This window comes from Rhea americana, unplaced genomic scaffold (genome assembly GCF_003343005.1).
Source record: "Rhea americana isolate MKP2758 unplaced genomic scaffold, rheAme1 scaffold_208, whole genome shotgun sequence".
NCBI lineage: Eukaryota > Metazoa > Chordata > Aves > Rheiformes > Rheidae > Rhea > Rhea americana.
Genome location: NW_028186239.1, coordinates 884020 through 899132, shown reverse-complemented (window position 1 = coordinate 899132; position 15113 = coordinate 884020). Strand labels below are relative to the sequence as shown.

At 38.9% G+C, this 15113-nt stretch overlaps 1 protein-coding gene across 3 annotated transcripts in view; it reads right to left on the bottom strand.

Moving 5' to 3' along the window:
- Nucleotides 1-808: 808 nt before the first annotated feature.
- Nucleotides 809-15113, bottom strand: part of GRM5 (glutamate metabotropic receptor 5) — a 263845-nt gene continuing 249540 nt past the window's right edge. Inside the window, exons 8-10 of one of the 3 annotated variants that reach the window (XM_085304375.1) lie at nt 11779-11874; nt 9978-10139; nt 809-1631 (exon numbers count right to left, since the gene is read on the bottom strand). In XM_085304375.1, the coding sequence (XP_085160501.1) occupies nt 809-1631; nt 9978-10139; nt 11779-11874 (1081 nt within the window). The remainder of the gene's footprint in view (nt 1632-9977; nt 10140-11778; nt 11875-15113) is intronic. The other 2 variants (XM_085304376.1, XM_085304377.1) reach the window with 2 other exon arrangements.

The window sequence follows — 15113 nt, the reverse complement described above, 5'->3', positions numbered from 1 at the left end:
CAACATGGTGAAATAGTCAGGAAATCTTCCTTGGGTTTTGTTGCTGTGAAGGTGAATCCAATGTTAACAAATTGATTTTCTGATACTGATAGAAGAGAATTTCATAAACAAATGTGTAGGTTGAGAAGTCACTTGTAAAGCCCTCCATATTGCAGTCACTTACTGCAAAGCCTCAGCTTAGTGTTCTCCACGTATAACGTATCACGGACACAATATGCTTCAGCAGAAAGTTTAGTTGTTATTGAACATACATTACTGTTTTTTGAGATCTTCATAGAAAAAAAAAGAAGGAAAGAAAGAAAGAAAGAAAGCTTGATAGGTTGGTCCCCAGATTTGAGTCTGTTAGAAAATGTACATTCAATGTTTGGTCTTCTATTCTTGATAAAAGATCAAGGTTCACTTCTGGGTAAGGAATCAGAGTAAACAAACAAACCATTGTACAGTTGTTTACAATCTATTTTTCCCCCCTGTATATTGTACACACGGTTCATTGTAATACTAAAGCAAAGCACTTGGTATGTAACTGATTTAACAGACTCCTTATAAGCCCTCAAAAATAGATGCAGTGTTTCTGAAAAGCCCATGTTTTTATAAGGCCACAAAAATCTGCCAAGAGTCATTTGTCTTGAAACAGCATAATTCTGATGTTTCCACTCATGAAGTAATTCCACTTCTTAATCTTTGTTTCTCACAAGATGACCCAATGCTTCTTCCTCTATCTGCGTAAACACTGGAGATCTTGAAGGCTTGGCTGTCCCCTCACTATTTGCTTGTAGTCACTGAGATCCAATGTTGCCTTGAACTACATTCACAGCGAAGAAGAACTTTGAGTATAATCTCTGATGAGGAGTGTGTCATACTTTGGGGAGGACGGGATACAGAGAGCTGATTCAGAAACTGGAGAGCTGGGAGATGCACTTCCAGAATCAATAGAGTCTCTAAAAGGAGAAGGAGGAGTTAAAGCTACCAACTCCTCAAGGTCTTGCTTTGCTGTGGGGGTCTCTGAAGTGCCTTCTTTGACACTGTCACTTGAAGGTTTCCTCGCTGACTGCGAAGCGCCATTGACTTCAATGGCAGGAAGTGGTTGGATCTCTGCAAATGTGGTCATTGTCGTAGGGAGCTGGATTTCCCTCGGGATCAGGTACGAAGAGCCGAGAGGAGTGGCCGCCATTGTCCCTGGAGTGGTTGTTGAAAGCATCATTGAGTTCAGCTCACTGATGTTGGCTGTAAAGCGAGTAACCACGCTACTGATCTGCTCCATGAGAGAGCCTTGAGAGGAGCTACTGCGCTGGGCATGCTCTGTCTGGAAGGTAGGGACATCATCTTCTGTTCGGCTGACGGAGGCAGTTCGGTTACTCACGGTGCTGATAGGCGAGGGAGTCTGCGGTCGATACTGAGCTGGGTATTGCTCTTCTGCTTCTGAAACATCGTAAAGCGTTTTGGCACTGGTCTCAGGAATTGTAGCACTGCTACTGTGTCGGCTACTGTCTGTGCTTTTAGAAAAAGGCTTGATCACTGCAGTCTGATTGGGGTTCTCTTTTTTGTTGATGTGGATTGACAGCCGCTGCCAAAGGTGTGCTCCTCTGCTGCTCTTCTCATTCTGGGCCCAGGAAACTGATTTCCCATTAGAGCTGCAAACAGAAACAAGATAAGATGGTAAGTTGTATCAAAGTCAGAGCTATAACGACTACAACTATAGCATGGGTATATGGTGTCCCAGAGCTTGTACTTATGAGAAAGCTGACTATAATTTCATCTATATCTATAGCTAGCCTTTTTCTGTATCTATATCATCTATATCTACATCTGTACCTGTATCTAGCTACATAAAACTGTGCCGATACCTTTTCATATCAACATCATCTCTATCTAGATGTTCCAAGAAAACAAAAGAGACTCATATCTAGTTTGATGAAGTGGAAGGCAGTGAGGTGAATAGTTCAAATGGTGCCTGTCTTCATAATATCACATTGACCTACAAGCCATGATGACCAAAATCTGGCCTGGATATCTGAAACATTTCAGACTGTTGGCTGATGTAGCTGCTGACCTAGCAATCCTAAGGATATTATCTATCTAGCTGGTTTGACAAGAGGCTGGAAGAAGTGCTGCCTTTGCGCCTTAAAGAAATTCACTGTAAATCAAAAGCAAAACACCAGTCTGAATCCTGACAGTCATGATATAGACCTTTGTGTAATAACAAGGAGGCCATTTCCTCTGATGATGCAGCTCTACAAAGGACATTTTTGTCCCATGATAGATGCATGTGTTTTTCTCAAGCACAGCTAAGTCATAAAACTGGTAGCATGCCCAGGCAAACAGAGCTGGTGGTCTATTTCCACTTTAGCCTGAGATCAACATTTTAATGAAGGCAAGAATGGTGGGCTCATTTTATGGGCCATTGATAGACCAAATCGTGACCTGCTCTGTGCTACTTCATGGGCACTGCTGACCTCTCTGTTACTGTGACCCCGCTGAGGCATAGGCAGYGCCTGTCTTGGGTGAGGGAACAACTTAGTGGTTTCCCTTCTGATGGATCAGCATCAGGAAGGGAGCTTGAGGGACTGAGAGGTGTGTGGAAGAGGGAGGAAGAGGTAAATGTGTGAAAAGAGTGAGTAAGAGTCCTGGACTACCTTGTTTGCAGGGCACTGATATGAAGGCTAGCCATGGACAGTTTGATGGTAGAGATCTAGGGTGTAAGGTGCTGGTCCTGGGTTTTTGGGTATGGCGCAGGGGGTGAGGACTAGGAGATGGAGAATTAGAGTGTCCTATGGCTGGGAACACATCTGTTTATAGCACAGTACCTAAAAGTACTGGAGCAGTGCTCAGAATAGGGCTACCCTGCTTGTGGTGTGGGGAGACATTTGGAATGGCTGACCTCTTCTCAGTCAAGATACTTAGTAARTTAGCCACCCCTAGCTTAAAGATTTTTTAATTTCAGGTCAATTCAGAGAATAATACTGTCTTCCTAGCAGGAAAGAAATGATGGACAAGCTATACAAGTTGTTCAATGTGGCTGGTGTTTGAAGAGAACAGTAAACATTTTGTTCCACTCTCCTCCAGAATGAGTCCTCTTATGGTCATAGCTCTCCAGCTCACATCAACATCACCTGCTCTTTAGCAAAGTTCTTTATTTTTCTCCTCTTACTGTCTAAGARAATGTCTTATAGAACAAAACTGGCTGCAAAGCTCACAATATGAAATCACTCCTTTCCTTTTCTGTCTTCCCTTTTAAAGCTGATGTGTGCTTATACATGCATTTACTGCTAGTTCTTGGGATTAAGAAAGACCATTAGCAATATTTCTCAGAGGAAACAAACAATGATTCTGAAATGATGTCAACAGTAATAATATATGAATAGGCATGATTTATATATGTAATACCACARAATTTTAAACAATTCATTTTGGTTGCCAAAACATTTGCTACAGTCATTTAGATTTTTGGAAAGACAAGCAAATTGGACACTCTGGCAAAGTATCACAAATTTGTTTTTCGTTTCTCTGCTTTGTAAGCCTGAAATTATTATACTCACACATGTTAGCCTGCAATGTAACAGTTTGCAAGAGACACAGTTTACTAAACACAAAGACTTTATATCAGCCTTAATGTGGAGGCTTGCTGCACACTATCAGTTTAATAGCCCTTCCAGTCATCGAAAAAATGGTTGTCTACTGAGTGTGAACAAAACTTCCTCTTGTGGATTCACTTCCATGGTCACATTACACGGAGTTACAATGGATCACACAACAAAACATGCACCAACAACTTTCCTCTTCAAAAGCAGCGTGACAGAGTCCAGCAGACAAACACAACGTAAGCCACCAGATGTTTTAAGAAGAGCTAGACTGAGAGATGATCTGTGAGTATAAAAGGATTTACTACTGCTGTGATCCTCATACTGTTCTCCGGATCTTAGAAATAACCACTGTGCACCTTGTACTATCTCTGTGCAAATAGAAAGATCTATAATTCACCTCCCAATGCCAAGGAGAACATCTGAGGGTAAATGCCTTGTAACTTGCTGTTAAAAGTGACCTCTTCTTTTTGCTGTCCCTCAATGAGAGCTAAGAATTTAACAGATCGAGCAAGAAAAGCAGAATCTAACCTGTAGCACAAATCACACTGACTTTGTGCATCTCTGTGTCCCTGCTCTGTGTATGTGAGGATGTGATTCTGAGCTGAGCAGGAGCTGGGACTAGCTGCCTCTTTCAGAGGAAAACTAGTGCTCCTGAGGACATTGTGTTCCTCTCACCAAAAGGGATACTTAGTGGTTGCCAAGAGCTGTTTGGGAGGCACAGCTCCTTAGTCATGCTGAGTCCTGAATTCAGTAGCAGCAGGAGCAGAATGTGGATTCTGTGGGAGGCAAGATCTTGCCTCCACCTGTGCTATGATGAAGATACCTCCTCCCTGCTCCTATTGAGCAGAAGGGTAGTGAACTTGCACTCTTAACCTTGATTTGGGAGAAGGAGGGGGCTTAGTTCCAGTTCMTGGCTGTCCTAATGGTGAGATCTCTCTACTCCCACTGAGTTCAGAGCTCAGAGGGGTCTGTGACCTACTTGCCTGTCATCCCGGTAAGATAAATACTAGCTGTTGATGGTTACCATGGAGGACCTGCCAATACAAACAGAAACACTTTCACAAAGAAAGGTATGTTTTGTTTACACCACTTTTCAAAAGAGGTATGTTCTAGCACACCTCCTCGCTTCAGGCGTTGGGTAAGTCGGGGAACACAAACTCACTGCTTTAAGAGCGTGCTCCAAAGGCACTTAGACGTTTTCAGTTTACTGAAGGTCAGATTGTGAGCGACTGTAAAGGGAACAAGTCTCTCCCTACCCAGTTCAGGAGACCACCGCTGCTGCATTAGAAGGTTATTAAGGAGGGAAAGTGATATGAGAATGAGGATCTTGGGTAAAGGAAAAGGATGAAATACGGCGTGGGTACTGGGCAAGGGCAGCTGCCAGTTAAACCTTCAGTGGAGCAGCTACGAAGCTCCTGAATCCCATTTTGGTTTTGAGTTACTCAATTGGTTGATGCAATTGCTCACAGCCTTTGCCCTATGCCTGAATATAATCAAGCCATATGTGTGGCCATAAAGGGAGATTCAGGGGCCTTAAAGGAGTCCCAGTGGCTGATTGATGTAAATTTTGGAAAAAAGCCTGAATGTTTTGACCATTATTCATAGCAAAATTCTTGTTATAACAAACTGAATAGGAAGCAAGCAGCAATCAATCTATAAAAAATGAACCCCAAAGTAAAAATTCCAGTAGTTTGTCCGGCAATAATTAGAATTGTTACTTCAGGAACTCATAATCCACTTTATCATGTTGCACCTATTTACTGTGTCACTAATAAATGCAAAAAATAGCACTGGACTGATGTGTGCAATCATTTATCATCTGAAAGGAGCATTATTAGTTTTCTTATATTGTTATATTTCAGGAATGGTAATTTAAGATTATGCTCTAAATGCATATTGCTATTGTGTCAAGTTAACCAAAAACTACCACTGTGTGCACAATTTAAAAAGAAAGAAATAGAGATACATCAAAGACACAGACTTTGATGCCTGTTAACAGAATATCACAAAAAAATGTTTACATTTATTATGCCCAGATTTGCTATGTCGCTTTGAGAGATGGGAAACTTTATGCCAGTGATATTTTGGAGCTTTTTTACAGACAGATTTAGCTCCCTTAGATGAGAACAGTAAAATTACAGTTGTAAGCTCCCAAAGGAACTGCACTGCTAAGCTTGGCTGAATACAGGTTACATGTTTCTACCCTGCTCTGCCCTTTCAGCTGGCACTTTGCACCGAGTAGAGCAGAGTAGTATACGGGTCATATCTGGAGTTGGACAATCTCAAAGCAGTGACCTCATTTCCAAACCAAAATGCTAGTAAGATACTTTCTTATAGTAAAGCAAAATCTTCAGAGTGGCACATATTTTCATTTCTCTCACTATAGGTTAATTAGGTTCAGTTTTATGTACAAAAGGGTTTTCCTCAGAACTAGTCATACTAATTATTTCTCCAGTCTCTTTACTAAAAGCTGCTTTGATTCTTTTTATAGCTAAGCCTTTTCCCAACCTGCTAGACTTACCATGAGATAATATGTATGAGAAATGAAAGTGGTGTCAATGAGAGCTKTTGAAGACTCTGATATTTGCAATCTTTCTTCTCCAATTGTCCACTTACTGACAGAATAACAATTTGTACGTTTTCCTTATTTTCACAGAGCCACTTATGTTTTGCCTTTAAGGCTTTATTCCACATTCATAATGGATATTAAGTGTTTTTTATGCATGTAAGTGGTAAAGTAAATGCTCCCCCTCCTYCTTACATGCCCCTTTTTATTATCTAGAGTAGATAACCATGTCCTTATTTTGRTTGATGCAGCAGAAGTTTTGTTTCAGAGTTTATTACTCTGTGGTATGATTATTTATYGGATTGTGCATAGCTGTTACCAGGATTTCTTTAGCCAGCTGCCATTTAAGMAATGGTGTTTTGTGAGGTTCTAGGTTTTTCAAAACACAGAAGTGAAAAACAGGAGGAAGGACTGACAGTCACAGTAGCTGAAAACTCTCTTTTTATAGCAAGTGTGCTATCCTTGTGGATTATCTGAAGCTGCTGAAATGAATCCTGATGAAGAATGTTTAATAGTAAGCAGACAGATATGTGTGGCATGTACTGGGGCGCAGTACAACTGGGGCAGTTATTGAAAGTATATGTAACTTGGGGATACATTTCTTATCCTTAACATCTTTCTCCTGAAATATGCAAATCTCTTTAAAATTATAAAACTTTATGTTGTCTGAGAAAAATTTGAATGTATAGCTACATATTTAGTATTATTCGCTAGTGGAAACTGGAATATGAGGGGGATGAACACAGTTTTAAATGAAGAATTTAAGGAAAATTTTGTTCTCTGTCCTTAAGATTCAAAGTTGTTGTACCAATATCAGTATCTGATTCTAGATTTGAATCGGTACAGCTGAAAATACATGCTGGACAACATCTTCATGAAGACCTATATGATCTATATGCGACTAATGCTGATATGAATAGGATAAAGAATGGATTAAAGTTCTGGATTTATAAGTCTGTGAGTAGGTTAATATTTTAGAATATTTGTCTAAATTTTACTGAGCTAAATTTGGTAGCAGTGTTTTGTTTAGGTATTTCAACGTCTGAAGTACTGTATTCCATGAAGCAGCATCTTGGTTTTTAGGAAGTTGATATAAAGTTCATGCTCCAACACTGTGCAGACCAAACCTATTTATTAATGGCAGTCTTCTCTCTTTAAGAAAAATGCCATCCTTCTTTTTCAAACAGAAGCAACTATGTATAGTAAGTAGGGTAAACTTCTATACTGAGTCCATACAACTTTCTTCCAAGGAGAACTCTTGTTATTCAAATTAATGATAAGAAACCTTTGTCTTTTCAGGTTCCTCTGCTGAAATCTTATTAAGGACTCAATCATATGATTATTCTGCCTGAAAAGGATTTGAGTACTGTCTGTAGATTTAATTAAAAATTGACTCTTCATAAGGAAGGTCTGTGCGTGTGTCTGTGGTGCGTGCAAGCACGGGAACACATGTACTTTGTTCCTCTAGTCCTGTAACTTGAATCAATCTCAATTTTGCTTGTAATGACCCAAGTTCTTGACCCTTCAGAAAATGCAAATGCTTTGCAATGTGCTAAAGGTACTGGAATGAAACAAGCAGTGAAAGTAAAGAACTTCAGCAAACTTGTGCACAGTTTCTCCCGTGTCTAAAGGGCAGCCTGGAYGAGTGGCTAAACCCAGACACAGTAGCTAAGCTACGTCAGTTCCACCATTGTAATGATTTGTTTGTATTATTATACTTTTACTCTCATTTTAAATAGCTTAAAAGGAAACCTTTATGTGACTATATAATTATCTCCATGATTGAAAGCAAATTCTGCCACACATAAATATTAAATGCACAATATAATATAATATAATAACAATATATCTTTCAAGTTATACAGCTTAAATTACTCCTATGGAGCTTGTTCTGCAGAGATGAATAACAAATAAGCACAAAAGAGGAATGATATAGGGCAAATACTCATTTTGTCCTGTCCTGGGTTTTATAAGTAAACAACCCCCTTTGCAATTACATTGCAAACAAAAAGAGTTGCTTTGTCAACAGCAGCAAGGACATTCACTTATATCGCTCCTAGAAGTATAACCTCTCTTTACCTCCCTTCCTTATGCTGCCAGTTATTATATACTGTAAATATATACATACATATTTATGTATGTGTGTATTGAATCATAGCAGTAGCAATTCTCGTTGCAGGTATTTTCATCTCTGGACGTAGGATTCTCGGATCTGACAAGTGTTAGTAGTAAGCAGACATCTGAGTATGTTAAGAGCTCTAAAAATCTCAGCTGACCTTTGTGTGAATGACTTTCATCTATCTGCAAGGACAAAAGAAGCTACAAACTGACAAAGAGCTGGCAGACAGAAATTTTGCCAGTGCCCTCCCAGCGCGGCCAGTCCTGGCAGCTCGTTCAGCAGCACGCCTGTTCGGAGTGGGAAATGAAGGGCCTGGTATCTGAACGAAGYATTTCTAGGAGGCCTGTCATCCTCACCCAAAATGCAAAAGTGATTTCGATGCTGGACGTAACTTATTTTCCCCTCTCACTGTGGCCTCTTTGTGATTGTTAATCAAGGCAGCCAGCTCCGTGTTTTACTTTCCACCTGAAAAATGTCACTTCTAGCAGCTCAGAGCACGCTGCTGCTATGCTGCAGCATCATATCCAAAGGACACAGAGAGAATAATGCTACTTTTGGATCTGACAGTGCTACTTCCTGGTGTACATATTTTTAAGATGCTTTCCACATTGCTTACTTGACGTGTGTCTTCTTTGGTTTCAGTGGACTTTATGAAAATTTGCTAGAGGTATCAAACTGAAATCTATTGGCCATCAATAAAAATAGGAAACGTCCACTTCCCTCTGACCCTGACATCAGGAGCACAGACAGTACAAAAGGAAAAAAAAAATAGTTAGCTGTCCTAGATTCATCTCCAGCGTCAAGGGTTGATTTGAACTCCATCCTCTGCAAAGTGCATAGAATGGGAGGAATTTCAGCCATTTGGCATGCCTGCAAAATAACTCCAGAGGCAAGAAAGGACTACAGAGGCATTTATGAACATGGGACTTATCAGCAGAAAAATAATTCTATAAATTTTTAATCAGTTTCTTATTTGTTGCATTTAATCGAACCAGTATTTTAAATGATGACTCTTAACAACGACAGCATGCTGCCTTCCATTCTGTAATTAATTTTGTCTTATATATATGAACAGTGTTTGCAGATGACACAGAATATAGTGACTTCTCTTAATCTGAAATTACCTTTCAAAGCATCATATAGTATATTCATTGCTAAGTTTTATGTCACTTTTCATCTTGAAAAATCCCAAGCCATCTGCAATACCTAAACAGTGATAGTTAAGCYCTGATGTGAGAAATATCTACACTAGGACTGAAAAACACAAATAATATTGCACAAGGGATTTGAGAACATGAGCTGAGCAATACCCTCTAGCTGAAATTGCAYAGATTTTTTTTAGGCTAAAATGCTATATGTAGGATTTGGCCAGTATCAGGGGACCTCTTCACTTCCATTGCAGTGAAAATGAGATGATATCATTTCATTATTCACAAACTGCCATACCCCTGCATCTGTCTTTTTTCCATCTGCACTTCCTCATAGTGACTTCTAGCACTGACTTGATACTTGCTGGGATAGAAGAATGACACCTACTTTGGTTTTGGCAATGTCTACACTCTCTTTGGGCTGTTCCCAGGCTATTCAATGGCAACTCTGCTTAGTTTATGGACTTTGACAAGACCACAGGTCAGGACACTATGGCTGGAGACAACAAAACACAGCCATCAAATGCAATGCCACTCGCTGTTAAGCAGCAGATATTCTTAACTGTTTGAGTAGGTCTTGCGGCTGACAGTCTGGTTGTGGAACTATTACACTGACACGGTTTCCAGTCTTTTTGACTGTTAAGGCATCCTCTTTAATGGGGATCTCTTTCTCATCTCTACTTGACTCAGATCGATTACATTCTGGAATGCAAACAGATTCTTCACTGTGAAGATATAAGGTATAAAAAAGATTTTTTCCAGATGTGTGTGTATATATATATATATACACATATACATATATATATATACAAATATATGCATATGAATGGGCAAAACCATGAGAGAATACAGAGCTGAACAGTGTACAACAAAATACAGTTGTTCGACATTTACATGTACTTGCCTCTTGTTCAGAACTCTCTTATATAGTGACTCCAAATAGCTTTTAAAGGAGGAATAAATATCACTAAAGGCAATGCAATGTAAAAAAGAAAAAAAACAAAAACAAAAAACAAATAACACACAAACAAGAAATGGAATCCAGTCTGACAAAAAAAGGTGGACATCACTGATACATTTTGAACAACACTCAGCAATGGATGGTCCTGACATTATTGAAATAGTAAGAGTCCCCCAAGARTGTACTGTGCAGTGTTATAGCAGCTAGCCTTATGTACGAGTGAATATTGCTGTACCCAAGAGATACGTAATGCTGTAAAAGGTGTTGAACATCCTCCTGCAATGATAAAATCTACCTGTGATATAATACCTGGGAAAAGTAAAGGTACACACTGTGCTCTAAGGTTACATTTATAAATAATTTATAGGGGTCAATAATAATTGAGTGGTTTTTTTAATAGATAGTAAACCAAATGGTTCTWACTTGTAATAGAATCCAACACCTTCATACAATGCCTATTTAGGTTACCTTTTCCTGAARGATTTACAACCTACTGCGATGCATAGAGCCTATTAATTTATAAACAAGTCTGGATAAATGGATTTTCTCTCTTATGAGAGATTCCAACATTAAGAAATTTATCTGAATTCCAAAAGAGATGAATAGTTGAAATATCCAAATACTTCATTAGAATTAAATAGCTTGAAATATTTGAATACAAAACATTAAAATGGCCATATTAAGCTAGTTTATTGCAGCAACACTGCATTAAAATGTAATACTGATATATAATATACAATGACCAAAACAAAATTAAACAAAAGTATCTAGATTAGATTACATGGAGAAAGTTATGGAAAAAATATTTTCAACTCTCTTTAAAATCAGTTTGAAACTTTTCCTTAAAACCACTACAGAGTTTAGCACTTTCCCACAAGACATTTTGATTTTGAAGAATTAGCAATTTCACACTGGAAACATTTCCATCAATCTGTTTTTCTTGGCTCTCTTAAAAGCTCTTCTGATTAAATATATTATAAACTATTTATTAATATAGCCCTTAGTATGGAGTAGAACCATCACTCCAAAGGTATTCCAGAGCTGCTTACTAGCTGTTTTGAGTGCTGTCTCTCATATTTAAAGTTTCTCCTACCCAAAGCACTATATTACAACAGCATCACACAGGACATGTAGTTCTGATCACTCAAATGAACATGGTGCAGGTCTTTTTGCAGTTAGATGGAACACAGAAATCAGCAGTGGCCAAGTGTTTTATTTTCTCTTTTTTCTTTTTTTTTCTTTCTTTTCTTTCTTTCTTTCTTTTTCTTTTTTTTACATACTATATGAGATGTACAAGTATTACAGTATTACAGATAGAGGATCTGGGCTAGCATTGTCCCAGGGCTGCTCCTCTTGTTCACAGACATACCACACTGCCCTAGGACCACTTGCTGTTTGCTTACCTGGTCATTGTAGCTCTCCCACCATTCCCCATACTCCCTTTTGGGGTGAAACACTCTATTTCCGACTTGTGCTGGGCCAGTCTCCTGCCTTTGTACCTAATAAATCACGACAACAACAGGAGCAAACAGAAAGAAGTGATTGCGTGCTCAGCCTTGTGTGACAGCCGCTGTGCAAAGGGCCATGCACATGAGTGTTACTATGGCAGTGGTGGGATATGGTGCAAGGCTGCCTTAGAAGTGGTGGAGCAGCTGCATAAAACCCCAGATCTCTGTTTAAGTAAAATGCTTACCAATTTTGCKTATACAGGAGTAGCTAAATAACGCTACAGAATAGGTAACCAAGCAATCTTTTCTCTTTAATATTTTTGGAGGTAGACCAAGAGGTGCAGGCCAAATAGATTAAAGGCAGCAACATGTAAATTAAGGAGCAATGAAAAATCTGCTGGTGGGTTACTGGTCACATTTTTTTTTCTCTGATCCTCCACCTCTGTCACACTTGATTTGTTCTCTTTATTTGTAAGAGCAAGACGTCATATAGCTGATTGTTTGGATACACTTTGACTAAGCTACTGTAGACACAGCAGATGTCCACATCCAAGCTTGTTGTCTATGCTTCTTAAAGGTCAGTGAAGGGAAACAGAGACTTCTCAAGCACAGTTCATGGCACATAACTCTAATGTGCTTTTTTTTTCCTCTCCATCGGGAGGCTAGATGACTTGCTGAGGAGTAGAYATCAAAATCATCTGAAATCAACCCCAATCATACAGCCCATTTCAGCATGGTGTATGTTTAAAATGAACATCCATGCTTTGTACTTGGATGAAAAATTCACTTGGATAAAGTTTAATACCTGATGATCTAATTAATGCCTGGGTAGCATATCAGCATAAGACCTGGTCATTATTTACTTTCTGAGCACTTAATTGAGATGGGAGCATTGTTGAGGTCTTATGCTGGCTTTCTTCCCAGTGGTGAATTTCATCCTAATTGTATAAATTCTTGTGCTAGCTATTGAAATACCTATTTAAATGCTTGAATAAAATTTGGACAAAATGCCCAACATAGACTCCTTCTTTTCAAATATTGCTTGTGATATTCCATTCCCAGATGCTACAGCCTTCATCATTGTTATATAATAAAACTCTATAAGGGGAACCTGTTTATTTTAACACTGCTAACACAATAGAATAAATGCCTTATTTAGTGCTTATCTCTTAGGCTGTCCTAGATAGCAATAGATAGCAAAAGATAGCAAAATCTTGAAGACAACAATCTTCTAAAAGAGAAATAGCCCAAATACAGAAGCAGCCAAGCTGAACTTGGTATGCAGCTGGAGTAGATCCTCAGAGGCAACACATGTTACAGTAAATAACTTAAGAAGAAACTTAGTGAACCCGAGAGTGAACTGGAGACAGTAAAATGATATGTGCTCAGTGCATAACAATCCTTTCATTTACAAATTACAATCTTACTGAAAGGAAGAACAACAGGAGCTTTGCCAAATGGCTATGAAGGTTTTTAWGGCAATCCGGAGCGTGGTCTATGCAGTGCTCACAAAAGGCATGAAGCTCACGCAGGATACACACATATTAAATGGAAGCTGATGCCTAGAGTAGAGAAGAAAGTGGAAGGACTTAGAGTGTAGATAAATTCACTGAAAAATACAAAGGAAGTCAAACTGGATCATAAAAATTCAATTAGGGTAGCAAGAAAGAACAGAAAGAAAAGAATTCATGGAAATTTCACAAGAAAGAAAAGGAAACAAAGTTCAAGTGAAGGCATTAGATGTTATTGAAGAAAATCAAGTTTAGGAAGAGTGGGAGGAAAATGGGGTTACGTTTAATCCTAGTAACCAAAACAGGTACTCTGTAACCAACAAGACAGAAGAAGAAAAGACCAAGACTAGGAGAGGGAATTTGGAGAACCTAAATATTCACAATAAATTGAAAAATAAAAAGTAGCCTGCAGAAGGAAAGGAGAGATAAATGACCTTAGTGACTACTTCTTGAAGAACACCCGGTTAGGGTGCTTGAGACCCGGATATAAAGAAACCCAACAAATTCCCAGTTCCTAGTTATTGACCTAAATGCCACTGCCATAAAAATAATCAGAATGTATCTCACAAAGATCACAAGGAACCTCTCCATTATTGCCATTCAGTGAGGAGCAAATTAAACCATCATAAGAAGTTATCAGAGATTTCCTCAAAGCCTTGAACCATAACTACAGTTCCATGGCTGCTCATTTAGTGCTAAATAGTCACCCATGAAAATAGTGACCAGAGCATGCTCTAATCCACCTTTTAATGGGGAAAGTGTATCTAACCTCTGCACAGAAGCTGTGAATTACCTTTCTGGAGAGGAATATCAGAGGTCCTACATAATAAAAGGTTTTCAACATTCAGAGGAAATAAGGACATGATTTTGCCTCAGAAAGTTTTGCTTTAGAAAAATGTCAGGGTAGTTTGCCTCTCTCCTAGTTGTTAAAAACAAGGGATTTCTTTATATGATTTAATTTGAGGAGAAAAAAACCCTCAAACTTTCTATATAGTTGTCATAATAAATGMTAATAAGAAAATGATTTTGTATTTCAGCTGATGTGTGGAACAGGCATAAACCATTGCAGTGCACTCAGTATTTGCAAGTAGATTTCTTTTCTGATAGTTCATGTCCAGACTACATATTGGTTACAAAAGACGGTGAGAAGAACCTGTATTTGTGCAGAAACGCAACTTAGAAACCAGTACTAACAAATTCTATTGAAGGCTTTAAATGATTTTGGTTGTTTTGAGGATTTCACTGGGGCCTTTGGGTGTGGAGTTGTGGGTTGTGTAGGATTCAGGATTTTTTTTTTTTTTTTTTTTTTGCACGGGAGTGAGTTACCTTAAGAACAAGTGTTTAATAGTACAGGCTAACAGGTTTTGTAAGACCAATCAATGACAGGAAATTTGAGATAATCCCCAGTAGTTCAGTCACTGCAGTGCTTGTCTTTTTGCTGAATGTTTTGTCACACCACTCCACCTTGCACAGCACTGCCCTGCACTCTCCAGTGGGCATCAGTCGAGAGACAGGAACCTACTCCTGGACTGAGGAAAGTGTGTGTGTCCTACCTGGACTCTTTGTGTACTTGGAACTTTTCATATGATACGGGGCAGGAAACACCAGCATGACCATTCAATTTTAGAAGAATGTTAGACCTTGTCCTTGCCTTCTTTGCCTTACAACAAAACTCCTGTTGTGGACTAAAATTAATTCATGTTCTAGGAAATAAAAGAGGAATATGGGACTCAGTATCCTGAAGGAGACCAACAGCTGTCCAGTGACAACTCTTTAATA